The following is a 27,394-nucleotide window of genomic DNA, read 5'->3' as shown; positions in this document are numbered from 1 at the left end:
CTTCTTTGATCTGACATGCTTCTTTTCCACCTTTTGCAGAAAAAAGTGAAATCTGACCCTCATTCCATCCAGCTGGTATCGGAAGCCACAGAAAACCTCTTGCAGAGTCTGGGAACCCTGGTAGTTGAGGTAAGCGCCACATAATTAATAAGTGGAGTGTAACCTGTGGCCTTAGGGAGGAATACAGCCTCAAAGTGTCAGTGTAGGAGATGAAGCCTTGAACTATTAATACTTTGAAAGTGAAGAGCATTTACTGCTTGAGAAAATGCTGCCTAAAGATAAATACCACACTTTAACAAAAAATATATATTTTAAATAATATTTTCAAAAATAGGCAAAATATACATGCAACATTTAAGCTACTTAATTCGTAAATAATGAGAAAACACTACCTTTTCATACATAGATCAAATCACCTGGTATTATCGTTAAGTGCGTAGAAAATCAAATGCCAGCCTATGTGACCAGTCTTACAGTGTCGTTCTAATAAATTATTCATTACATTCAACAACTACAGTAGACTTCATTTCTATAGTCCATCTGTTAGGAAGTCCATTGGAAAGTGTTCCTTTGTTTATTTTGCTCTATCAAACTGGAGTAACCTTCCTGCTGAAATAAGGTGTTACTCTTCCTGATTTTAAGGATCTGTTATTGTAATTGTTTTTAATTGTATTCCGCTCATGGTGTATAATTTTAGCAATTGTATCATATGGTTTATTGTATGAATGAACGAATATGAATTGTAACCTGCCTGTAGTCCAATGGGACACCTTTGCAAGCAAGATGTTCCACCTCAAGGGTCTATCCTGGACTGAAGCATTAAAATAAATAAATAAAGAGACCCGTGACATCTTTAACAAACTTGTATTTCTCCGAAACTCCATCCTTTAGTTTACCTTCTCTCCCAACTGCAATAACTCATGCTGCCATTGGCTAGAAATTGGTTTAAAATACTAAGAATTTGTTCTCGTTTCACCAGATGCTGAATGTCCCCATTGCACAAATTGTTGCATCTGGACTTTATTGGCATGTAAATGTATTGTTATATACTGTGGGTCTGACATGATTAACTGGCACTTAACATGATTCGTTTTTGCAGGGTGAATAAATGAGTGTAGGCGCCTCCATGCTTATTATTGTCTGGTTACACAGACCACCATTAGCACTTTTCTTTGACCACGTTAGGTAGGCCAAGATATATGCATATTCAGGACAACTTACACAATATTGATGAAACTTGGTATGGCATTCCTTTGTGCTTGTTCTTGGAGGTGTTTAGACTAGTTTAGACTCTCCTGCATTGATTGAGACAATTTGATGAAACTTTGCATTATCATCACAGGATGCAAGTCAATAAACAATGCATAGGACATGGTAAACAACTAATTTCAAAGTGCTGATACTTGAAATGCTGATTTAGCTTAGAAAAAGCTTATCTGGTGTTGATTAAGCTTGAGCATGTTTAGGCTGTTGTGCATGGATTTTGGACATGGTGTACTGTGTAATGTGTGTCCATAGTGGGAGATAGGCACTGTACGTCACTGACATTGTCTGTTGATTCCAACAAGGGAGTACAGAAAAGCACTGGGTCTTGTGCTTGGCTTGTTGGTGCCAAACCAGAGGACAATGAATTTAAAGCAGAAGTTGCCAGAAAAACATTTCAAGCTGACCCTGGTCATGAGTGCAACAAGTTCTGATGGCTCAAGTCAATTACTTAGTACATGAAAGTACAGCCAATAAGGGCTGCACACAATAAACAAGAGCTAGTAAGTAGTTAGTGTTGGAAGGCTTATGTATGCAACTTAGAAAGATAGAAATGCATGGTGTGTGCTCAGACTATTACCATGCACAGTATGTATCCGTCCATTTGTAAAAATGACTTTGTATTTACACTGAGCAGCTGTTGACTACAGTACAGTCTTGAAAAGGGGATCTTTATGTTCCCTTTCTAAGTCCGCCTGTCTAAAAATTAATCTTGCTGTGCGGTTCAGCAGTGAACTAAAGTAACCTTTTGGTTACTGTAGGAGGGAGGGCACTTCAGGTTGTTCCTCATTTCAAATGACTTTAGCAAGTGTTTTTACACCTTTTTTATGTTGTTGTTGTTGCAACACGACTGAAAAACACTCTTAGAAAATCTCCTGATTCTGAGCCCTTTGCGATAGAACAATAAACGAAATATAGTTTTAACAAAAGCGTTTAAAAAAAAAAAAAAAAAGAGTAGGCTTGCATGAGAATGCGCCTGGGTGTAGTGTTACAGTGGCTTCCCCTTACATCACTGCTGCTTGTGCTTTGTCTAGTATTAAACATAACTGATACCATGTGATGGTAAAATTGCTGATGTGGCTGACTAATTCCTGTGCTGAGCAATATGCATTTTTGGACAACAGTTGCAGCAGGTTCATTCTGAGGCACACCAGTATGAACAGCATCCCTTATTTGTAACATGACCGAAAGTAACTTTTGTTCTAGCAGATGTTTTTCTACGGAAGTATAGAATGTCAAGAGAATTAGTAGATCAGTTCACTGTGGAGCAGATTTAGTTCAGTGTACTTACTTGCCTATTGTGAGGGTCTTGCACAATGCTGAGAGGAGGATTATAGTCATAGAAAACATGTTTCCAGAATTCATTAAAATCTGTGAGAAGGTCAAGGAAGCCTGTTTTGTTTCCAATATTGTCAACATTTCTACTAAATAGTTACTCATGTCTTTCTTTAAGCATGTATAGAAATTCACTAAAGACAAGCACAGTCATGTTCACATTAAAAGGTAAATTCCTTGGTGTGTGTTTACTAGTTTTCTTTGTTAGGTAGAAAACCCTTTTGACCAGTTTGTTTGCAGTTTCTTAACTTTCCCCAAAGGTAATTCTAACAGGGGGGTACATTTTGTTTCAAATGATGCTTTTTTTTTCCCCTCTGGTAACATTTTACAGGATAACCTACACAACTATTATTTTCAGCATTTACTTGTTATATATTTATTTGTGTTGTCTTGTGGAAAATAATTTGTATGAAAAATGCGTGAAACTATAGCTTTAAGTCATAGATTGTGAACCTGTAAAATAAGCACATGTACCAATTTTCAAAAAGGAACTACATAACAACCTATTTATTTTAGAGCAGGGAAATACTCAAATATTCAAAGAAATGCTGCTTATAATTTGGTACCAAAAATATCCATGTTCATGTTCATTCCTCAGATAGACAGATGTCATACAAAGGAAAACAATGCATACATGAATTTTACGTTGGCCATTTGACTGGGTACTGGGTTTATTTTACTCATGGAACATATTTTTTACTGTAACTCGCTACTAATTATAAGTTTTCTCAGCTAATTTAAATGAAAGAATATTAGATAAATTTTTGAATCAATATTCATGCATGATAAATTGTCCCAGAACAAATGTGTTTAGGAAAAAAAACATACATATGTGAATTTGACACAGTTGGGCACAGGAATGACAGTCTCTGAACATGTAGAGCTTAGAAGAACAACAATTAGTCTTTGATGATTTTCAACCATTATTATTGCTTCCAACTCATTAGCAGACCCTTAAGGCTGCCACACACCAGGCGCGATGCGATTTTTCATTGGGCGACAAGATACTTTTGTAGCGACATGACCAGGCACACCAGAAGTGACACAGAGGCGATGTGACAGGTTTGAAAACTGGCAGCCCTATACAACTATTAAAATTGCTATTGACAAAACTAGATTGATACATATTCAACAACGTGATGTGGGAATTATGAGTGTCTTCTCTGACGCTATTTCAACATATATTCAACATATATGGCAATAAATCATACATACCAGGGTTATTCAGTTCCTTCGAAATGGACTCCCATATATTGTATATAAAATCTGTATCTTTATAATTGCGATGACCTTTGTCATAAAGCTCTGGGTATTTTTTCAACGGCAAGTATTATTTTTTCCTCCATCTCTGGATACTGCTTCACCTTGCTGGACCACGTGCATTGAAGCTGTTCTCTGATTGGTTAATTCCCTAGCTGTCGCGCAACAAATTGCAAAAAATAGGATTCAATCCTATTTATTTTGCGTCGCTCCAGTGTCGCATAACTCTTGGTCTTTTTGTTTGCCATACTTGATGTTAAAACCCACTGATCAATATAACCAATGTATTTATGCCTTTGTAGCTGTCCAGCATGAAGAGCTGGAATGACATGAGGAATGAGATCCTATTCCTGACCGAGAACGGCAGTGGATCTCCAAGCGAGATGTACCAGGCTGTGTCCAGGATTGTCTGTGGTCACCCAGAAGGAGGTGGACTCAAGATCAAGTCAATGAACTGGTACGAGGACAACAACTACAAAGCACTGTTTGGGGGAAACAGCACAGAAGATGAGACTTCTTTTTATGACAACTCAACCAGTAAGTATCCAATGCAAGATTGGGATCAGAATACCTGCTGCACAGGGAGCAACGGTATAGTGCTATGTCAAGATGAATTGATTTCACCAATCTGAAAAACCAAACAACCTTGTCCATTGTGCTTGAAATTAGTTTTCAGCAGGGAAACAGTGATTTCAGGGATGTTTATTTGCTAAATAAATGAATATATCCACTGAGGGGACAGCCCATTTAACCATAACAGAATGCAGGTGTGTCAAAGCCCCTTTACCTTATGCACAGCTTCAAACACAAAATCATTTCTAAAGTAGAGACGGAGAGGCATTTCAGAGTTTTATACTGATGAAAACATGTTCTAACCCCTGTACCTCACATTTAGTGACAACAGAACAAACCGAACTACTACTGTATACATAACCCCATTTTATCATTCATTTCTTCTAGCTCCCTACTGCAATAATATGATGAACAATTTTGAATCCAGCCCAATCTCTAGAATGATCTGGAGAGCACTGAAGCCTCTGCTCATTGGTAAAATTCTCTACACTCCAGATACTCCAGCCACACAAAGAATCATTCATGAGGTAATTGCAAATTACAGCTTTTGTGGGACTGTCTGTTTTTTTTTTTTTTGGTTTTTTTTTTAATTTGCAGTATAAAACCAAGGCTATAGGCTGTAGATTTAAAACATTTAATTGTTTACCATTTAAACTGTCATATACATTTTCAGTGAAAAAGTCAAAATGATTTAGTATTTATAGTTTAGTTTTTACTTTTGTATTTTTTTCACAATTTGCCTTTTCAGACACACCGTTCAATTACAGTGATTTACAATGCATCAGGATAATATAATGTATGCAAGATCCATGAAACTGGACATGTTCAGTTAAACATTCATTAAAAGCTATACTGTTTGAGGTTTTTATTTTTGTTTACTGTTTAAAGGTTTAAACTTTTTCTGCCTTACATAAACTAAATGTCAATTACTTCGTCATACAATTACTGAGGATGGCATTAGTAAGATGGGGGTTTCAAATGAAAATTATATTTAGAAATAAAAGCTTTTGAAGTTTCTGTGGGCCTTGAACGTGATAATGAGCTGCTTTTGTTTCTGCCAGGTTAACAAGACATTTCAGGAACTGGGTGTGTTTCGAGATCTTGGCGGCATGTGGGACGAGATTAAGCCAAAGGTCTGGAAATTCATGGAAAGCAGCCAGGAGATGGATCTCGTTCGGGTAAGTCAAGTACTCTGACTGGGAAAATAGAGAACCATAATTGTTTTTGGTGCCAGCTAGCTCACAGACATATTCCCAAAGCTAAAAAAGATTCTGGCTTTCATTGTGAATTCTCCACAGTAATCAATAGCCAGAGAAAGACCCAACATTGTTTCTGTGTCACTGTTTTTGTCTTTAATGTTTGTGTTTTTGAAAGGTATTGCACACACAGAAACTATTATAATAAACACTACATTTCAGTGATGTTTGTAAAGACATAATAAGGTAACTGTATATTTATAAATTCATTATAATTCTGAATGGGAAAAAACCCAATGTATTACCCTTAATAATCCCTAGCCGCCCATCACTTTTACCAACAAAGGCAACATAGTGGTTTTGAAAAACTAATATTGGACCATGGCCCTGATACATTAACACACATTCTGGTATTGCAGTGGATTAAAATGTTTTTATTGGTTAATACCATTATGATACAATTTGTGAAAGCAAATGTCAAAACGTTAGTTGTGGTACCATTCCACCAATCATACAGCTGTGGCTGTCTTTGTTCTTGCTTTGTCCTACAGTGCTATTAAGATTGGGTTATGTACTACTGTTAGTTTAAGAGATCTTCATAACATCAGCAAAGGTTGTTAAAGGATGTTATTTATACAAATTTGGTTTTGCAATGTGGTTGGTTGACTAAAGTGCACATACACTTGTGGAAATTAAAATCTGCAATTGTTTAGGAGAAGCATAAGGTTAGATTGCCACCTAGTGGAATGTTGCTGTACATACCTGCAATACTTTTTAGTTCTAGTCATTTTGAAGCTTCACTCTTTCTGAAGCTTCGTTTTTTTTTTTTTTAAAGCACACTGATAACTGAATGGTTAATTTAAATATGTATTTTTCATAATGTTATATTTTAAGATAATTTGTTTTCTTTTTCCAAATCCAGACTCTTCTCCAGAACAATGCAAGTTCAAGTTTCTTGGATGCACAGTTAAGCGGAACTGGCTGGTCTGTGAAAGCGATTTCCAGTTTCTTATCAGCGCGCACTGAAGATTCTCTGAAAACTAGTTCAGTGTACACATGGAGGGATGTTTTCAATGAGACTGACCATGCTATTCTAACTATATCACGCTTCATGGAGGTTGGTATGCACAGTAGTGCAGACATATTACACCATACAGGGTTAGTAACCATGGAAACCAGAATACTCTATTTATCGACTGGCACAGGCCCAGAAAGAAGCATCAAGCCTGCCTTAGATGGGCCACCTGCTCAGTTTCCAAGTTAGTTTAATTTATGTCAGGAAGAAATGTGTGCTTACCTAATTCCATTTCTCTGTTGACCGAAGCAATGCCAGGCCTCCTGTGGTGAAGGCTGGTTTTAAAGGATGTAGAGCTATTGAAATAATTCATGTCAAAATGACCTACCGCTGTGATAAATTAATGCTACTGTAGGTCTAACATTTTCCTGTATGACAGACGTACACATGATTATTCTGAGTCAAGAAATATTATCAGAGACCACAAATTAACGAAATGTACTAAAATATATGATTTTATTAGGTTTGGACATTTTGAATTAATGTTTTTGTGTTTTGTTTTTTAAAGTGTGTGAATTTGGATAAACTGGAGCCTGTTCCCACTGAGGAGAGATTAATAAACACATCAATGAAGCTGCTTGATGAAAGAAGATTTTGGGCTGGAATTGTATTTCCTGGAATAGAATCGAACAGTAGCGACTTGCCTCTGCATGTAGATTACAAGATCCGAATGGACATTGACAATGTGGAGAGAACCAACAAGATTAAAGATGGGTACGATCATTCTACTTCAATTTCTATATAATACAAAGGGAAGTGGTACGTAGTCCACTACCTGTGCACATGCATCACTTTCATCTTTAGTTAGGGAAGAGATAATCTAGCTATAATTGCACTGGCCATTTATTCAACTGTTGCATCTAAAGGAGATTCTAAATGGATGACAAATTGATTATTTTTGGCATTCAAAATGCATACCATAGAGGCAAAATCCCATTATTCAATCAATAGATTATTTGTGGATTTTTTACCCTATTTTTACCTGTGTTCTGAAGGTACTGGGACCCTGGTCCGAGGGCAGATCCCTTTGAAGACATGCGCTATATCTGGGGCGGATTTACTTACCTTCAGGATGTGATCGAACAGGGCATCATCCGAGCTGTTACAGGCACTGAGAAGAAAACTGGAGTTTATATACAGCAGATGCCTTACCCCTGTTATGTGGATGACATGTAAGTTAAAAGGTCATGCAGTAAAGAAGTATTATTTCATATAATTTAAACCATCAATGCAAGCATATCTCATGTTACCAAAGTAAGTGGCTAAAACAGTGTACAAAGAACATAATCATTTTAAGTACTCAGCAGAAACTAATCTTGTTATAAATTACGAGCCTAAACAACTGTGCAGCTTTACATATTTTTGCATAGTATATATATATATATATATATGTGTGTGTGTATATATATATATATATATATATATATATATATATATATATATATATATATATATATTTGAAGCAGAAACTTAAAGTAAATATAATTGTTGCTTTTGGCAACTCAAACAAGTACATTTGTGAGGTCAGGTGTGAAAATGTATTGGATCAAATGTACAAGAAGCACCTTTTGTTTGAGACTACAAGCCGAAATGCTTGTCTACATTATTTCTGTTGCAGCAGAATGGTAAACTGTTTTGTAAGTGTAGTTCTTTGATATCCAGGTTTTTGCAAGTGATGAGTCGCTCTCTGCCCCTGTTCATGACATTGGCTTGGATCTACTCAGTGGCTATCATTATCAAAGGCATCGTCTATGAGAAGGAAGCCCGTCTGAAGGAGACAATGAGGATTATGGGACTGGACAACAGCATGCTGTGGCTGAGCTGGTTCATCAGCAGCTTGATTCCTCTCCTTATCAGTGCCTCATTTTTGGTCTTAATACTCAAGGTATGTCTGGGTTTTCAAAGTTTTGTGCCAGACCAATGTTTTTTCTCCAGTAAAGCTTCAGTTCACCAGATGAAATCATTTCTAGTAGTACATTTTTGTTTTATGTCTTTATCTCTGCAGAAAGGAAACCTGTTGCCCTATAGTGACCCGAGTGTAGTTTTTATGTTTCTTGCCACCTTTGCTGTCGTGACCATAATGCAATGCTTCTTGATAAGCACCATTTTCTCGAGGGCAAACCTGGCTGCGGCTTGTGGAGGCATCATCTACTTCACTCTCTACCTTCCGTACGTGCTGTGTGTAGCCTGGCAGGATTATGTGGGCTTTACTGTGAAAGTCATAGCTGTAAGTAATTATTATTTTGTCATCTAAACTGCATTGTTTATTTCGAGTTTTGCAAAGAGAAGAGAGGATTTTTTTTTATTTACACTGTTCAAGTGAATGACAAATTCTTTATTTGTTTCTTCTGTCCATTGTTTTCTTTCAGAGTTTGTTATCACCAGTGGCGTTTGGGTTTGGCTGTGAGTATTTTGCGCTCTTTGAAGAGCAGGGGGTTGGGATTCAGTGGAACAATCTCCTCTCCAGCCCTATAGAGGAAGACAACTACAACCTCACTACCTCCATATACATCATGTTTTTCGATGCTTTTCTTTATGGAGTGATGACCTGGTACATTGAAACTGTCTTCCCAGGTAAGAAACCCTCATAACATTTTTTTTTATTTTAACTCTAATAATCAAATGACTCATTTTCGCAGACAACATACAAGGCTTTGGGCCAATGTACATATACTGTGCTCCCTTCATGAATGAATGAACCCTAAAGTCAGCAAACCACAGCAGTGAAATATATTTTTTAGCAACTGAAGCCATCAATGCGAGTATATATTATCTCAAATTATTTTGTCTTGTAAGTAAAGTATATATGTGTATGAACATTACAGAAATGTTTATAAAAAGGAATGTAATCTGTACTGCAGTTTCACGAAAATTTTATTCTTGACATTCTTTCTTTAGGCCAGTATGGGATTCCCAGACCATGGTATTTTCCATTTACCAAGTCATACTGGTTTGGTGATACACAGCAGAAAATGCCAGAACATATATCGACCAGAAAAGAAAACTCTGAAGGTAAGGGTTATTTTGTTGTGTGGCTAGTAAATAAGGCACAATACCATAAAATATATCCCACAAAAAAACAGTAAGAGACCACAAAACAACAATTTCACTGCTCCTATACGCAACTAAGATATTTCATTCTAATTTTATAACGTTTTTTCCCTGAAAAAATTGAGGCACAGTTCTTTCCAAACAGACCCTATATGTTTTAATGCAACTTGTTACAGTGTTCTTTCTACATAGACATTATTTGACTTGTTTTTGTATGTGCTCTAAATTTGAGCTTATTTTAATATATTCATTTCAGTTTGCATTGAGGAAGAGCCAGCACATCTTGAACTTGGAGTATTCGTTGAGGACTTGGTTAAAATCTATCAAGATGGGAAAAAGGTTGCTGTTGATGGACTTACTCTCGGTTTCTACGAAGGGCAGATCACTTCGTTTCTGGGGCACAATGGAGCTGGCAAAACCACCACTATGTAAGATCATTTAAAGGATATTTGTTGTGACCGTGTGGCCCAAGGAAACTGAAAAAAAGTGAACTGCTGTGTAAAAACTGAAACATCAAATGTTTAACCTTTATAGTTAATAACTTATACAAGTGTCATCAGCACACGTTCCTATTATAAGGATATGCAAACTAACATGTACGTAGTTCACTTTGGGTCCCCAAGGGACGAATTATGAGGACCACTGTTTTAAATGTTAGGAAGTGCAGCATCGTCGAACCCCAGGAATAAAAGAATAAAAGAACAACATGGGAGACTCATACAGGAGTCTCCCATGAAGTTATTTCAATCATTTTTTTAAATTGTACACCGCCGCAGTGAATAACTTTTGCTAGCTTTTTAACATTTTGTGAGCTCTAAGTACTGTGGGTTTTTTTAGGTCAATCTTGACTGGCTTGTTCCCGCCTACATCCGGTACGGCCTACATTCTGGGAAAAGATATCCGCTCTGACCTCAGCACAATCAGACAAAATCTCGGAGTGTGTCCTCAGCACAATGTTCTTTTTGACCAGTAAGTAATACCTTCTTGAGGTTGCTTACGTTTAATATTGCAGTGTTATGTAGGCAACCCCAAAAGGCCGCCATTTCTGTTACTGGTCTGCTATTGTACTGTATAATCTCACAAGTCAATTGATTTTCCATTTTTTCAATGGAAAGGCTGACTGTTGAGGAACATATTTGGTTCTACGCCCGGCTGAAAGGACTGTCTGAAGTGGAGGTCAAAGCAGAGATGGAACAGATTCTATTGGACGTAGGCCTGCCAAACAAACGGAAAGCAAAAACAAGCCAGCTCTCTGGTAACTTTTTGTCCATTCACTTATTTTTTGTTTTTTGTTTTGTATATATATATACTGTATATATAGGAAGTATGCACTGTTATTTTGAAGGAAAATGCACATGTCAGGAATGCGCCACCCGTGTCTTATAATTCTATCGTATATTACACATTTTACAGATATGTGTACTGAGTAACTACAGTATATATTGTTTTAATACTTAATGTATATGTAGCCTAAACCTTTGTTTAGCTGTGTACTCCATGTGCCCTTATCTATTTCAGGTGGTATGCAACGGAAACTATCAGTTGCCCTGGCCTTTGTTGGAGGGTCAAAGGTCATTATTCTAGACGAACCTACAGCTGGAGTAGACCCTTACTCCCGCAGAGGAATCTGGGATCTGCTTCTAAAATATCGCCATGGTAAGGGTAGTTTTTAATTTCTAACATGACTGTATTTTATTATGTATCTCTTTCATTCTTTAAAAAAAGGTTGTAATCTGCTATATTCTGAACGGAGGGGGGAAAAATCACCTTTCTTGTTTGCTGCAGGCCGCACGATCATCCTTTCAACACACCACATGGACGAAGCAGATATTCTTGGCGACAGAATAGCCATTATTTCTCATGGGAAGCTGTGCTGTGTTGGGTCATCACTCTATCTGAAGAATCAACTGGGAACAGGCTATTACTTGACCCTGGTCAAAAAAGATGTGGAGCCATCCCTGAGTTCATGCAGAAACAGCAGCAGCACAGTATCGTTCATTAAAAAGGTGTGTATTTTATAACATGTTTTTCACCAAACCAAATACGGTAATCCTAAAACAAATTGGCTCGTATCTCCATGCAATAGCAGCGACACTCAGTATAATACATTTAAATTCCTATACTTTTTTTTTTAATAGGACGACAGTGTTTCCCAAAGCAGTTCTGATGCTGGACTTGGTAGCGACCATGAAAGTGACACAACCACTGTAGGTAAGAGACTCTACTTGCACTATTCATACCAATGCAAATTCCAAAGTTTTCTATGGTATTAGGTAGGTACCTGTACAATCCACCCTTCAGCTCCTGGGCCACAAATGTGTTTATGTGTCGTTCATAGATTTTCACTTAAGGGTTTATCTTTTGTACAGGAAAAAAAATATGGAATGGATGGGAAGTACAAGGAATTAAATAAACTTTGCATTGGCCAAAGCATCTCCTTGTCCTAGTTTCTTAGTCGTACCTTAGAATTTATGATTGAAGGTATTGATTTGAAGGTACCCTTATAAACGTTTACTATAGTAAAAGCATTTAATCCATTCTGTGTTTGCTTTTCAGATGTGTCTCTCATCTCAAACGTCATTCTGAAGCATGTTCCGAAGGCTCGAATGGTTGAAGATTTTGGACACGAGCTGACTTACGTTTTACCATATGAATCTGCTAAGGATGGTGCTTTTGTTGAGCTGTTCCACGAAATTGATGACAGACTGTCAGACCTGGGCATTTCCAGCTATGGAGTCTCAGACACCACGCTGGAGGAGGTAAGAGCCCTTTACAGTATATTACCAAAGTAGATTTATTTTACAAAGTGAATTCATACCAAACCTAACACATGTGTTAAGAGCATAAGTTTATATGTTGTATTTGAAAAAAAAAAAAAATGAAATGCTAAATTATTATTTCTTGTTTTTTTGTTTTTGTTTTTTTTAGATTTTCCTTAAAGTGGCTAAAGACAGTGGAGTTGATGTAGAAATTTCAGGTAGCTCTTTTTCTTTAAAACATCTTGAGTTAAGAAAATAATTCACTTCAACTGTAAACCTACAATTTCTTACGTTCATATTTTGGAATATTTTATGGAGGCATTAGCAGAAACATGCATCTAGAGATCCATGTGTGCTGCTATTTTATATACATGAAGGGCCACATAATGGTGTGTGTTGCTACAGCAGTTAATAAATAAGCTATATAACTGAATGCTCCATAATGACAGTGGCAGGGTAGGGCAACTCGAGTTGAATCTGTAGAATGAACAAATATTTACATATGTCTGTGTTTTTACAGATGGCACCATCCCTGCACGGAGAAACAGGAGACATGCTTTTGGGGACAGACAAAGCTGCCTGAGACCATTCACTGAGGATGATGTCTTTGATTTAAATGATTCTGATCTTGATCCAGGTAGCAATATTGTAAAAAAAAAAAAAAAAGAAATGACCAATACAACCATTATTCTGAAATGTGTGAATGGTTTTCTGGTGTGTCGTACACATTTTTTTTAATATTATATTGTGCTTTACAGAGTCGAGAGAGACAGACCTGCTAAGCGGAATGGATGGGAAAGGCTCATTCAAGGTGAAAGGCTGGAGTCTTATCAGGCAGCAGTTTGTTGCTTTACTCTGGAAAAGATTTTTGCATGCAAGGCGCTCCAGGAAGGGATTCTTTGCTCAGGTAAAGCAATACTTTAAAATGTAACATGTAATTGCCATATATTATGAATAACCTTTGTTGTGAAGGCAGACTTTGGTAAGATGTATTTGTGTTCCATCCTATAACAAGTATGCAGGTGCTACTGTAATGGCATTATGGGTAAATGGGAGCCAGGTCAGTGCCACCTTTTAACTGATTCCGCAGTATAAAGGGCTGCCTTAGAAGGGGGAGTACTTTCTCTTTGTTGTATTAATTTATTAAGATGCTCCCGTTCGTTTTGGTTCTAATGTTGTTAATAAGGTGACATCTCATTTGTTTCAGATTGTGTTACCATCTGTGTTTGTGTGCATTGCTCTGGTGTTCAGCCTGATCATCCCTCCTTTTGGAAAATACCCAAGCCTGGAACTGCAGCCATGGATGTATGGTGAGCAGTACACTTTCATAAGGTACGTGACCATTACAAGTGTGTGAGAATTATATCAAGCTTTTATCTTTCTGTTATCTATATTGGAAATCTCACAATATTTTGTTGTGGTAATAAAACAACATCATTTTAAAACAGAGTCGAATGCAGGTCCTTAATTTTGTATTAAACAAGTTTTCTTATAAATTACTGTTACTGTAATTCTCTAAATATAATGTACTCTTTTGCACATTTAAGGAGAATTTCTGCATGCTATAATCGGTATTATAAGGTGTGAAGTACCATAGGGCTAGCAGCTTTCCATGATACTGTAAGTCTCAATGAAGTCTGTTTCTGTTAGGGTGGAATGCGAGAGTTCTGCATTATACAAGGGATGTTGCTGAGTCGCATGTGTTATACAGAGAGTGTTTGTTATATCACAGAATTGTTCAGAACTGGGTTACAAGCCAGCAGTTAGCCTGAGTGGAATATTCATTTGGTCTGAATGTTTTTTCACAGCAATGATGCCCCTGAGGATGCTCACATACAGAAATTATTTGGAGCTCTAACCAGCAAGCCTGGTTTTGGTACTCGCTGTATGAGTGGAGACCCTATTCTGTAAGTATGGCACTACAGTGTTTAAATAAACATTTTAACTGTACTGTTTAGCTAACTGTATACTTACTGCAAATTTAGTTTGTGTCAATAATGTCATTAAAGTGCTGTACTAAAGGATAGCGTTGATTTTTACCGTAGCAAATTCAACAAGATACTGATGTATATTTCACAATTCACCTTGACCTCCAGTATACAATACTTTAAATTCAATTTTACTTTTTGCTTGTCTACATGTTGTTTTTTTTATGTTTAGGCTAGTGCCTTCTTCAGTGTGCACAAGTCAAAATGTCTGTCTGTTTGTCTTAGTTTCTTGTAGTTTTTACCTTTAGAATTCTGATTGAGTGTCATAAAGTTGGAAGTTTTCATTTGGTGTTTTCTAAAATAGTATTTATCCATTATTCCTGCTGTTATATGTGCTTTGATATTTCCAATTTCTTTGTATTTTGTACTGCAGATCTTTTTTTTTTTTTTTGGTGTATACCTGTTTTTTGTCTCCGGGTTCGGTGGTGTCATTACTGTATGTCTTGTTCATTCCTGTGCAGTGATACCCCGTGCATGACTGACAATGGTGATTGGACCATGCCCGAAGTACCGCAGAGTGTCATGGACATTTTTTTAAATGGAAACTGGACGATGGAAAACCCGTCTCCACCTTGTGAATGTAGCAAGGATGACAAAAAGAAAATGCTCCCTGAATGCCCTGCTGGAGCTGGTGGGCTGCCTCCCCCTCAGGTATTGGAAATAACATTTTGACTGAATTTTCATAAAGTTGCTAAAATCAAGACGATTTCAGATTTGTTGTTTGAAAACTATATCTAACTATATCTACTATATGCTTCATTAGTTGCCAGAAAAAGTCACCTTAAATCTGTATAGTTTTTTATCGCCTTAATGATGTCCCAAGGAAAGTGTACTGTACTATATACTCCTATCTATGAGTGCTTGTTTACTTTAGCTATAATTTAGTGGATGTTTGGATCTTTTGTTTTCTTCAAACCACTTTCTGAGGAAATTTAAGGTCTTATTAAACTTTTTTTGTATTTTCACAGATTACTCGTGGTACCACAGACATTCTTCAGAACCTTACAGGCAGAAATATATCTGACTATCTGGTGAAAACATACGCTGAGATCATTGGGAAAAGGTATTATCAGACATATTTTCAAGAGAATGGGAATTACAGTATAAGGAGCAGGACCTGATAAATTTAAATACTTTAGCAATTCATTTATTTTGAAGTATTACTGTACAAAACAAAAACAATTACTTAGTCACAATCTAGTTCAATTTATTTTCAAAAAACTAAAACAAAAAATATATATATATATATATATATAATGTAGCCTGAAAATGTAGTAATTTATTGAATTTTCTGTATTGTTTATTATTCAAATACATTGTGTAATTGTGTAATTTATGTTCACAGTCTGAAGAACAAGATTTGGGTCAATGAATTTAGGTATGTATTTGTTGTGTAAAGTTTAGTATCAGGAATGTTATCTGTTATTGTGTATAGTATCATAATTGTGTAGGTTTAACTAGTGTGGCATTCTCACAAATTAACAAAAAAAAATCTTGACAAAACATGAAGAAATACTCAAACAAATGGCTGGACTGTCAGACCACCAGACAGCCAGCAGAAGTAACATGCTTAGAGTGTAACATTTAAATCCTTTAAATACTGAATCTACAGTACAGTCATTTAAGATTCCATTACCATACTGGCACTGTTCAATTTTGTTTTTCATTTTTAAACACCCACTAACTGTATGTTGCTTATTGAGAATAATCCATTAAAGGAAACCATTTTGATGTAGGTACGGTGGATTCTCATTGGGTGCTAGAAGTTTACAAGTCCTTCCTCCTGGCGAGGAACTCACCGATGCCATAATTCAAATCAGAAAGATCTTCAGCATAGAGCAGGTAAAATCTTCAGTGTGTGCGGAATTTAGTTTGGCAAAGAGAGATTTCAATTGGTTGTTTACTCCCTTTTAATACTTTTTGTTTCAACTTACTTTCAGGGGAAAGCTGGAGATCGGTTTATGAGCAGCTTATCAGGCTTCATTAAAGGGCTGGATACCAAAGATAATGTCAAGGTAAGTCATTACATTGTCCACTTACATTTATTTACAGTCCTTCTCTTTATTGCATTGCTGGCCTGTTTCAAGTCTGGATCCTGTATAACTCACCACCATAAACACCTGCCTCAGTAACTCTGATCAGGTAGTCAATTTGTTTTTTTGAAGACCCACACCCCATTGCTAGGTAACCATATCTGAATGTCTGACAGTTTGGGGCACTTGCCAATGAAATAGCTGCTTAGCTGTTATTGTAAAGTACAGGGTCCACCTTGTCATTATAAACTTTTATCAAGAATCAAAAACTATGCTGACACTATATTTACTTCTAAAAATGTTGTTTATATAATGACCTTCAGAAAACCAATTTCACAAAACAGTGTGTGATAGAGATGAACTAATACACTGACAAACTGTGCTGTTTTTAGATTTGGTTTAATAACAAAGGATGGCATGGAGTCGGGGCCTTCCTGAATGTGATGAACAATGGTATTCTTCGTGCCAGTTTACCAGAGGGAAAAGATCCCAGTTTGTATGGAATCAGCGCCTTTAATCACCCTCTGAACCTCACCAAAGAACAGCTTTCTCAAGTTGCACTGTAAGTATTGTAACGTGAAGTCATTTCTAAACAGTCTGCAATGTTTCAATGATAAACAGGTTTTTTTATTTGTATTAATGTAATGCTAATTGAAGCCATCTGTAAGGAGTCTCTCATTGTATAGGAGATGTCATTTCTCAGTCTAAGAAGCCCACTTTGCTTCCCATATGTCACAAGATAAGCATTCATGTCACAATTTATGTTAAAACATGAACTTAAATGGTTTTTATTTTCTTTCTTTAGGATCACAACCTCAGTGGATGTTTTGGTCTCTATCTGTGTGATTTTTGCCATGTCGTTTGTACCGGCCAGTTTTGTAGTGTACCTCATTCAAGAGAGAGTTAGCAAGTCCAAGCACATGCAGTTCATCAGTGGGGTCAGACCCGGCCTCTACTGGCTTGCAAACTTCATCTGGGATATGGTGAGTTAAGGGAATTCAAATACAGACTGTCATTGTCTTACCTATGGAAAAAGCTCTTTACTATATGTGGTGGCAATAATATTCCAAATTTAAATGTAAAAAGTGCTTTCTAAAGAAAGATGCAGTCTTGGCATGTTCACAAAACATTAACTTGGGGTTTTGTAGGTACAGTACCAAAGTTAATTAAAACTTTAAAACATGTTTTGAATGAAAAATACACAAACTATTAAAAATGCCTTTAGATTAAATATCAATGTCTCACAACAAAAATAAATCAAAATGCTGCAGCTGTTTACAGTATACACTTAAAGTTGCTGTATTACAATTTACCAACTGATCTTTCATTGTATAGCTATATAGCCAGTATTTTTGTGAATAAAACCTGTTGTCAACAGTATTTTCCATTTTGTTTCAGTGCAACTATATAGTGCCAGCTACTCTCGTCATCATCATTTTTGTCTGTTTTCAACAAAAGTCGTATGTTTCTGCTGCCAACCTTCCTGTTCTGGCTCTGCTCCTGCTGCTCTATGGGTAGGTTTCTACAGTCTTAAAGAAGAACAATTGAATTGACATTTCCGATACTGAACTGTCTGTTGATGTCAGAAGCATAACCATTACCTGCCAAAGCAAGACAGCGCTGAGGGCTTTAATTCTGTCGACCATTACCTCTAAGCCTGTGAGTGGTCACTCTGTTTTTTGCAACTGTCTTCTCCCTTTGGCATGAGAGAACACATAAACAGGATTACAGATTTGAATACCCTTTAACGGATACGTAGAGGGTCTAACACCTGTGAGTTTTGGAAGTGATGGATTAAGACATGGGCTGACAAACTCTGCTTTCAGCCAGGTCACTGTTCCAAACATGTCCTTAATCATCAAACCCAGAACCAGGACCTTAGCTATTAATCATCCTATAAACCTGGAATGGAAGGACATAGTGGTTGCCTACCCCTGGTCTAGGGTAGAGTTGTACAGTTAAGCAATTTGTTAGAAATACTATATACAAGAGCATGTATACAGGACAGTGATCTGTTGCCATAGCTATGAGTATGGGAATATCAGCAGAAAGCTCAAACAGACAGCTTAGACACCTTCCTGATCAACAGAACATCTGTCTGTTGCTGAAAATTATTATTATTATTATTATTGTTGTTGTTGTTGTTGTTGTTATTGTTGTTGTTGTTGTTATTATTATTGTTATTGTTATTGTTATTGTTATTATTATTAGTAGTAGTAGTAGTAGTAGTAGTAGTAGTAGTAGTATATTTTGATTTATATGCAGTTGTTGTAATATATATATATATATATATATTTGTTCTTATAGGTGGTCCATTACTCCTTTGATGTACCCTGCATCGTTCCTCTTTAAAATCCCCAGTACTGCTTATGTTGTACTCACCAGTGTTAACCTGTTCATTGGAATCAATGGCAGTGTTGCAACCTTCGTTCTTGACCTTTTTGGCAATGACGTAAGTCACAGTATTATTGGTCAAAAATAAGAAGGTTTGAGCATATATTGTCTAATGTATTATATTTGATATGTTGTTATTTACTTATACAGAGGTTGTGTTTATATTTATTACCAAGGTCAGAGGTCCTTCCCAGCAGAAAAGATACGGGACTGAACCATCTTAATTTGAGTAAAGCATTATAATATCATTAAATATAGAGGGATAGACTTAGGGCCAGAAAGAACGGAAGAGGGATATGATTAGTGCTCCAGAATATAAAAAAATAAGTACAATCTAGATTGGCAAGGTGTGTTTACAAGCAGATTTTTAGAATACTTACATTATTTCCCTATGGACACTTATCACTCTTCCTTAAATGCGATTTACTTGCTCTTATCTGTCCCCTATTTTACTGCATTTAATACTGTACTTTAGAGTACTGTAATCTGTCAAGTGTTATCTAATCTGTAGTATTTTGTATTTAATTATATCCTGATGTAACTATCACTGACACTGTTATCTGCTCCGTTACTGAATCGTATTTTGTCATGCTTGTACTTGCTAGAACCAAAGTCATTGTATTTATCTTGCTCTTAATTGTATTATTACTTGTACTGTGATTCTTGAAATGTATTTTTGTTTACGACTGTAAGTCAGTCGTAAGAAAATAAATAATAATAATAATAATAATAATAACATTGTTTTTAGTTGGTCAACGTGCGTATAGATTAATCTAATCTTTTGGCTGTTTTTCAACAGAGTCACAACTCGATTAATGATATTCTAAAGTCCGTATTCCTAATCTTTCCTCACTTTTGTCTGGGACGAGGTCTTATCGACATGGTGAAGAATCAGGCAATGGCCGATGCTTTGGAAAGATTCGGTAAGCTGTTGTTTAACTGGAAACCATGTAAAGTAGAAATGAGAATGCGTTTTTCACATCATTGAACAATAGAAATGTCTAGGATTGTTATTATTATTATTATTTATTTCTTAGCAGACGCCCTTATCCAGGGCGACTTACAATCGCAAGCAAATACAAATACATTCAAGTGTTACAATATAAGTCATACAATAAGAACAAGAAATACAATAATTCTCAAGTGTGACAAACCACAATTGTCTAATGTGACACAACATTTATGTGTTGTGGGGACAGAGAACACCTTCTAATGCTTGTTTCATGAAAACTGGCATGGGGAAAAACATGTTCCAAGTAGACAGGATTTCAAAACCTCTTACATTTGAGTAAAAAATATATATATATGTATATGTAATTGAATTGCTCTTGTTCCAGGTGAAAACCGCTTTAGGTCGCCATTCTCCTGGGATTTGGTTGGAAGAAACCTCTTTGCTATGGCAGTGCAGGGGGCTGTCTTCTTCTGCATTACAGTACTAATCCAGTACAGATTTTGTATTAAACCCAGGTAACATTTGATTTTTATGTAGATTTTATTTTAAATGATAATCATAAATGATACACACAGCAATACATATTTATTCTGCACACTTTACATTTGCAGTAAAAAAAGCATGCAGTATACTGCAATCGCATGCCTTTAACAATGCTACTTGTTGTTCTACAATAGTAGTACTTGTTGCATTGCTATTGTATTACTGTTGTAGTATTGATGTGTTACACACAGTAGAGCTGGTTATAGTATACATAATCACAGCCTTCTTAATTTTGTAAAAGACTTCTAGTCCAGTATTTGTCTTGGACACAAGACTACCCAACGCAGTGAGCTAAAGAACACAAACAAATTTTGTTTATATTCTGTTTTTTTTCAGACGGGTATCAGCAAAACTTCCACCAATACATGATGAAGATGAAGACGTGGCCAAAGAGAGGCAGCGAATACTGAGCGGTGGGGGGCAGAGTGACATTCTGGAACTCAAAGAGCTGACCAAGGTGAGATGATGCAACAACCACAACAATACCAAACTATTGCACTTAGTCTATTTCTGTACAACACAGCTTGACATTGTTGGAAGTCTTCCAGGAAGTGATTTGAATTGCTCAACACTTTTGTCTTTGTTCTGCAGGTATACAGGATGAAGCGCAAGCCAGCAGTCGACAGACTCTGTGTTGGAATTCCCCCAGGAGAGGTAACATCATTTATTTTTATTGTAGCGACATAAGCATAAGAATGTAATGTTCTGCTTTAATGGGAGAACATTGATCTCAGTTGTCTTTTAAAATATATTTAATAAAGTACTGTAATACAAATGTACAATACAAAAGAACCAGAGTTACGTAGATTTTGCTCTGTTGCAGTCATGTTTTCAGCATGTTAAAATGTTTCATACGTATAAATGTTAATTTTAACCCTTTGCGGTCCATTTATTAATCGCGCGTCAGGCACGCCAGGTCTAATTAATTTTCACACGCGCAGTTAATTTTATACGCGCTGTTTAAAAGTATTTTTTTTCACAGTCAAACGGGTTTAAATGGCCCTGCATATCAACAAAGCACACACTAGGCATCTCCAGCCCCGCCCCAGCCTTTTGTTTGCTATAGCGTTCAGCTGTGTAAGAAATAAATAATAATAATAATAATAGTCGTACATACCGATCGATCATCTCCAGATCACTCGTTTTATCACCAAACTCCTCAATAATGCAATCCAAGTCATTATTTTATTACTATAACATCTGAAAAAAGCTCAGCAAATGTCCATGATAGTCTCAGTGCGCTGACGCACTTAGCCAGCTTGTTTACTATGGACGCCCATTATCTGATACCTGATACCATGTATGACTATTCCACTTGTCTCGGCTCCTGTCGCTACCACTCGGCAATTGAATGGTTTTCTCGGCTTTTTCCGGAGAAAAAACAACTAAACACCCGTTTATTGCGTTGCTATAATGATGTCGGACCGAGTCCGACAAAGGACCTGTGAGGAATAATTGCAATGTTGGACCCAGTCCGACAATGGACCGCATGTAATTACATAATAACTACAAAGTAATTGCAATTGGAATCAAATGACAGAAACATGAACCACACGTTACACATTAAAACCCCACATTACACATTAAACCACTGAACATGAATTCATGATCAACAGGGACAACATAACCGTGAGCAACCATAGGGTTGCTATGAACATGAACAGGGGCAGAAAGAATGATCAGTTGATGTTTAATATGGATTAGGGCTGTCAGTTAAGCCTCCAAATAGCAATCGATTAATTGGGCACACAAAGTCGAATCGTTCAAATAAATAGCGATGATTGTACCGCCCACATAACTTTTCGCTCCATTCCTCTCCCCCGATGTGATTATTTTAATATCATTGCTGTTATAAGTAAAAGCTTGTGCACAGCAATTGCATGCAAGGGGTAATTAAGAGAAGAAAAAAAAAACAACATTGGCAACAAGCCTAAAGCAAGTTTATCATACTACTGGAGTGTTACTAAAATATTTATTACAGACAGATTACAGTACTTTGGAAATCAGATGCTAGTTAACATGAGCAGGAAAAGAAGAGCACGCCCACTGCTTGTCTGGCAGAAATACTGTAAATAGCAAGGCAGGGCGTTCGGTGCATTTTCATTGATAAACTTAAATAATGTTATTAACTATGCGCGCTACAAAAACGTAATTATTGAATCGATTATCCAGTATTTATATCTATGTATATAATGAGGAATGGAATCGATTTAATCATAGCAGCCCTAATATGGATTCATTTATTTTGTTCGAAGGCATTTTGTTTTTTTTATATTTGTAATGACATTATTAATTATAAATGCAATTTAATATAAAGTATTACCTAGCATAATAATAACAGTGCTCATTTGCACTACAGTAAAAAGCTGAAATCTGCCCCAGTATCTCATTTTGAGACCCTCATTAGAATCACATAATTAAACAGGTGCTTGTTTTTTAACACAGCACAAGTGAGTGGACATTTACAGTTAGTTAAGTAATCCTTCTCTCACTTTTTGCTAGTGCTTCGGATTGCTTGGTGTGAATGGCGCTGGAAAAACAACCACCTTCCAAATGCTGACTGGAGACACAGACGTCACTGGCGGGGAAGCTTTTCTTAATGGAAAGAGGTGACAGTGAAATTAACTACCACAGTTGTTTTAACTAATAATGTTTCATTTTTTGGTTTCAGTCATCACATTGGTGATGTTTCAGTCCTTTTAAGTTTCAGCAGCATTATTATTTCCTGTATTGCTTGCGTTGCAGCGTCCTGTCAGAGATTCATGATGCCCACCAGAACATGGGTTACTGCCCTCAGTTTGATGCCATTAATGAGCTGCTGACTGGAAGAGAACACCTGGAATTGTATGCCATTTTACGTGGAGTTCCTGAAGAAGAAGTTTGTAAGGTACGATACCAAACAATGAAAAAGTGCCATAGATTTAAACAGATTTCATCAAACTGGCATGTAGGAACTTGTATTCTTTAAATCATTGAAAATGTTGGTCAACAGCCTGTAAACTATTATTTTCATTTTCTTGTATACCTGATTTTTACATATTCCTCTTAATTGCAATTGTCAAGGTCATTTATTTAAAAAGGTTAGAAAGGTCAGTGTATGTTTGGTATTGCCAATGCTGTACAAACCAGCCAAGTAATAGAATTAAAATGTTTAATTTGGTTGCATTTTTGGTTGTGTATGAATATAACTTTCTGCAAGAATGAAACGGCAAAGCTTATCTTTCATGTTATCAACAGTTTATAGACATTCCCTATCACTGTTTACAGTGTTTTATATATATTTCAAGAAACATAATGGTATCACATGCTATAGTGTGACCTCATTCAGAATATACAATGTTTGGAAAGTTCTTTGGAGCAGACTATGATTTATCAAAGTCAAATAATGTGCTATAGTAAATTCCCACCCTCATTCATTCTAAGCCTTCAATGCTTTTTGCAGGTTGCTGAATGGGGAGTTCGTAAACTGGGACTTGTGAAGTACATGGACAAAGGAGCTGGGAATTACAGTGGAGGGAACAAACGCAAGCTGTCCACTGCAATGGCTCTGACCGGAGGCCCACCTGTAGTATTCCTGGTGAGTAGAAAATGAAAGCTCTTCATGCTCTGCTGTACATACTATAGCACAAGGAGCTATTATTGTCACCATCTCACCATCTGTCCTTCCCATACGCCTGCCAGACACTGATAATGATGTACTCCTCCCTCTCTTCCTTCCTTCCTCGCCAGATAGCAGTCTCTCCCTTCTATAAACATGCTGCATGTTGTTACATTTTCAATACACTTTAGAGGCTTGTAAAATACTGAGTATTTTAATCTTCCCTCTTGTGCATTTTCATGTGCTATATTCGTCTCAAATGTGCAGTTTTTATTGGAAACACATTATAATAAACATGCATTTTCATTTTAAAACCTGATATTTGGTATGACAGTAAATGAAATAATTCTTTGTTTGTAAGCCATGCTTTCAGGTAGCGTTGCACTTCCTTGTACCCACCTTTTTTCATGGCATTGACCCACCAGTTACTTCCCCAATGTACTGATATTCTTTCAGACAGTAACATGCTTTGAGCCAGAGGACACTGATGAGATGAAATGACTCAGTAAAAAGCAGTAACAGACCTGAGAGTAGGGAATGGAAACTGACTTTTTTTTTAACCTGGTTTAGCAGTAGTTACTTTTTCCATGGTTATACTATGCATTTACAATGCTTCACCCTGGTTTGCCATGTTTTTTTTTAATTTGCTTTAACATACTTCTTTGTGCTTGACCAGGCTTTCACTTTGCAATGCTTTTTTTTTACTGTGGGAAACTTTTCATAAGGGCTATCACAATTTAAAATTAAAATACATGTTTGCTACAATATGTAATTCTTTCAAAACTGTAGATCTTACGCTTAGCAAACAAGTGCACAACATGTTACATCTATGTATATTATTTTGTAATATAATGTTTTAACCTGCTAATGGTGGTTTGATGTCTGTATTAGGATGAGCCAACCACAGGGATGGACCCCAAGGCACGCAGAGCCCTATGGAACTGTATTCTTGGCATTATCAAAGAAGGAAGATCTGTGGTGCTTACCTCACACAGGTATGAAATGACATTTTAATAAATACTACTTCTACTAAAATACACACAGTATAAACATTTCGTATCAACATGTAACTGTCCTGTAAAATGTTCAGTACTCCAGTCAGTTCTTGCTGAATAGTAATACTGTATGATTTGTCTGTACAGGTACTTAGTACGGTTGTAAGCATTTGTCTTAAAACTGCTTTCACCTCTTACGTCTTGTCTTTTTATTTTCACTCTTGTGGTTTATTACATCACCCCCTAATGGAATTACTATACATGATATAATTTCGTATTCTTTCATACTTTTATTCACTCATTTCAAATGGTTTTTTTTTCTATAGTGGTACTGGTCTAATTAGTCTAACCCAGTCATTTTGTTTTGACAGTATGGAGGAATGTGAAGCACTTTGCACACGAATGGCTATCATGGTAAATGGCAGGTTCAGATGCCTTGGCAGTGTGCAGCATCTTAAAAACAGGTAGATATATTGGTATTTATTATATCATTATTTTTTTGGAAAGACTGGGATGAAAAGGGCAATATTCATGTAACTTGCGTTCTCGCGTCTGTGACTTATTTTTTAGTAGAGAGAAAGTGCAGAAAGAGAAAACTGCCGTGAAATACGAACTTAAAGGTTTAGTTTGGTGACTGTGGTATCATGTTCAATATGTGTTGACTCAACGTATCATCTGTATAAATATGATGACAGGAAGGCTTGTACAGTTTTGTATTTTCTTTGTTGGTTAACTGCAATTTTCTGATGATTACATCAGATGCATTCAGTCTGGTAATACAGTAGTAACAAAAAAAAACTGAACAATCAAATTTTGCCTAGCTAAATAAATTGCAATACGCCATTTAAATACCCAGCATATTTATCCTGTTCTGTAATTGTTTGCAGGTTTGGAGACGGGTACACAATAATTCTTCGAGTAGCAGGCCCAAATCCTGACCTGAAGCCTGTCATGGAGTTCATTGAATGTGAACTCCCTGGCAGTGTGCTGAAGGAGAAACATCGAAACATGCTTCAGTATCAACTCCCATCCTCGCTCTCCTCCCTGGGGCGGCTATTCAGCATCCTTTCCAAAAACAAGAGCCAACTCAGAATAGAAGACTATTCAGTATCACAAACTACACTCGACCAAGTAAGTCGCACGCTAATTCACTTGCTTGTGTTTTGTAAGTCAAAACTAAATGGCCAGCAAAATATCAATAGTGTAGATACAGTAGAGTTGCACTGTCCTCTTTTTCACCTTTTCTTATTTCAAATGCATGCATTTTAGCAATAATGAATGGCAGGCAAATTGAATTGGCTACAGTCAGGCACTGTCGGTGTGTCCCCTCAGAACTCTGTATTCAGGCCAGGGCCTCTCTCTGAAGCAGACAATGCCATGTATATTTGTTTTTATATACACATTTTCAACGTCCCTGGAGAATGTAATAAAAAGGGATTGTACTGTTCATCTTTTAGAAACCTTCTTTACTGATTCGCTATCTCAGAGGACAGTTGTTTAGCTTACTCTGAGGATTTTATGGAAAAATCTCACAAGAATATAAGTACTGATTTGAAACTACTGTAACTGAAAGGGTACCCTATAAACAACTGAAAACATAAACTTTAGATAAAAATGTGAATATTCAGTAATAATGAATTATGATTATAATTGTGAATAATGTTATAACTTTGAGTATAGGCAATATATTGTAGTGATGATACTTGCTGTTAGTTGGCATACTGCTATGTATTAATACCACAACATTTTGTAAATGGAAATGTTGGTTTACATGAAGTGAGTTTCCTTTCTTGATTTTTCTTTGTAGGTATTTGTAAATTTTGCGAAGGACCAAAGTGACGAAGACCACTCAAAGGACAATACAGTTCACAAAAAAGAAGCTGTGATAAATATTTCACTCCTTAATTCCTTTTTGAAAAACGACAAGGTGAAAGAAAGCTATGTGTGATTTGATTTTTTCAGACTGAAATTGCAGTGGCAACATATTGAAAAGCATGAAGGCTTTTTTTCGACTGTTCCATGTTCAGGAGCAAAGGAAGGAAAACTGGACACTGTACTGAAACTATTCAATGCAAGTCAATGCAAAAATTCCACTTCTTATTATGAGGCAGTGCCTCAGATTCCTGTTTAGTTTTGTTGGCAGGAAGTGGAATAAAACTTGAATAGAGTTATGTCTTACAGTGTAACTTTATACATTGTGGATGCTCAGCTCAGTTTGTTTTTGTTTCGTATATTTGCAATGATGACATATTTATATCTAGTCACCCACTGCCACTAAAAAATGGTCATTTAAGTCCTTCACATTTTTACAAAGTGGCTTATTGCACAGTAATTGGTAGGCTGTGGGTTTCTCAAAATTGTCTTGGTATTTTTTTTTTT

The 27,394-nt window shown here is 36.4% G+C and overlaps 1 protein-coding gene across 1 annotated transcript; it reads left to right on the top strand.

Annotated features, from left to right (window-relative positions):
• On the top strand, positions 1–27,394 carry LOC131725387 (phospholipid-transporting ATPase ABCA1-like). Its single transcript, XM_059018673.1, has 43 exons — positions 1–129; positions 4,161–4,395; positions 4,819–4,958; positions 5,493–5,609; positions 6,550–6,744; positions 7,211–7,416; positions 7,698–7,874; positions 8,365–8,587; positions 8,708–8,929; positions 9,072–9,276; positions 9,601–9,714; positions 10,010–10,181; positions 10,591–10,722; positions 10,869–11,008; positions 11,272–11,409; positions 11,539–11,759; positions 11,892–11,964; positions 12,310–12,512; positions 12,682–12,730; positions 13,033–13,149; positions 13,271–13,419; positions 13,720–13,844; positions 14,321–14,419; positions 14,962–15,151; positions 15,469–15,563; positions 15,846–15,878; positions 16,237–16,342; positions 16,441–16,515; positions 16,926–17,095; positions 17,339–17,516; positions 17,932–18,047; positions 18,841–18,985; positions 19,727–19,850; positions 20,265–20,394; positions 20,759–20,879; positions 21,014–21,076; positions 22,925–23,031; positions 23,168–23,309; positions 23,865–23,999; positions 24,912–25,015; positions 25,387–25,479; positions 25,903–26,146; positions 26,823–27,394. The coding sequence occupies exons 1-43, from the start codon at positions 16–18 to the stop codon at positions 26,961–26,963; spliced, it is 6,078 nt and encodes a 2,025-aa protein (XP_058874656.1). The 5' UTR covers positions 1–15; the 3' UTR covers positions 26,964–27,394.

This window comes from Acipenser ruthenus, unplaced genomic scaffold, assembly GCF_902713425.1.
Source record: "Acipenser ruthenus unplaced genomic scaffold, fAciRut3.2 maternal haplotype, whole genome shotgun sequence".
Classification (NCBI taxonomy): Eukaryota; Metazoa; Chordata; class Actinopteri; order Acipenseriformes; family Acipenseridae; genus Acipenser; species Acipenser ruthenus.
This window is presented reverse-complemented; position numbering and strand designations above follow the sequence as displayed.

Bases quoted from the DNA above. Each gene is read 5' to 3' on its own strand.
- LOC131725387 (XM_059018673.1), top strand. From the start codon at position 16: ATGCTTCTTTTCCACCTTTTGCAGAAAAAAGTGAAATCTGACCCTCAT. The intron at 13,845-14,320 runs GTACGTGACCAT...GTTTTTTCACAG, and splicing joins GAGCAGTACACTTTCATAAG to CAATGATGCCCCTGAGGATG. The intron at 18,986-19,726 runs GTAAGTCACAGT...GTTTTTCAACAG, and splicing joins TTGACCTTTTTGGCAATGAC to AGTCACAACTCGATTAATGA.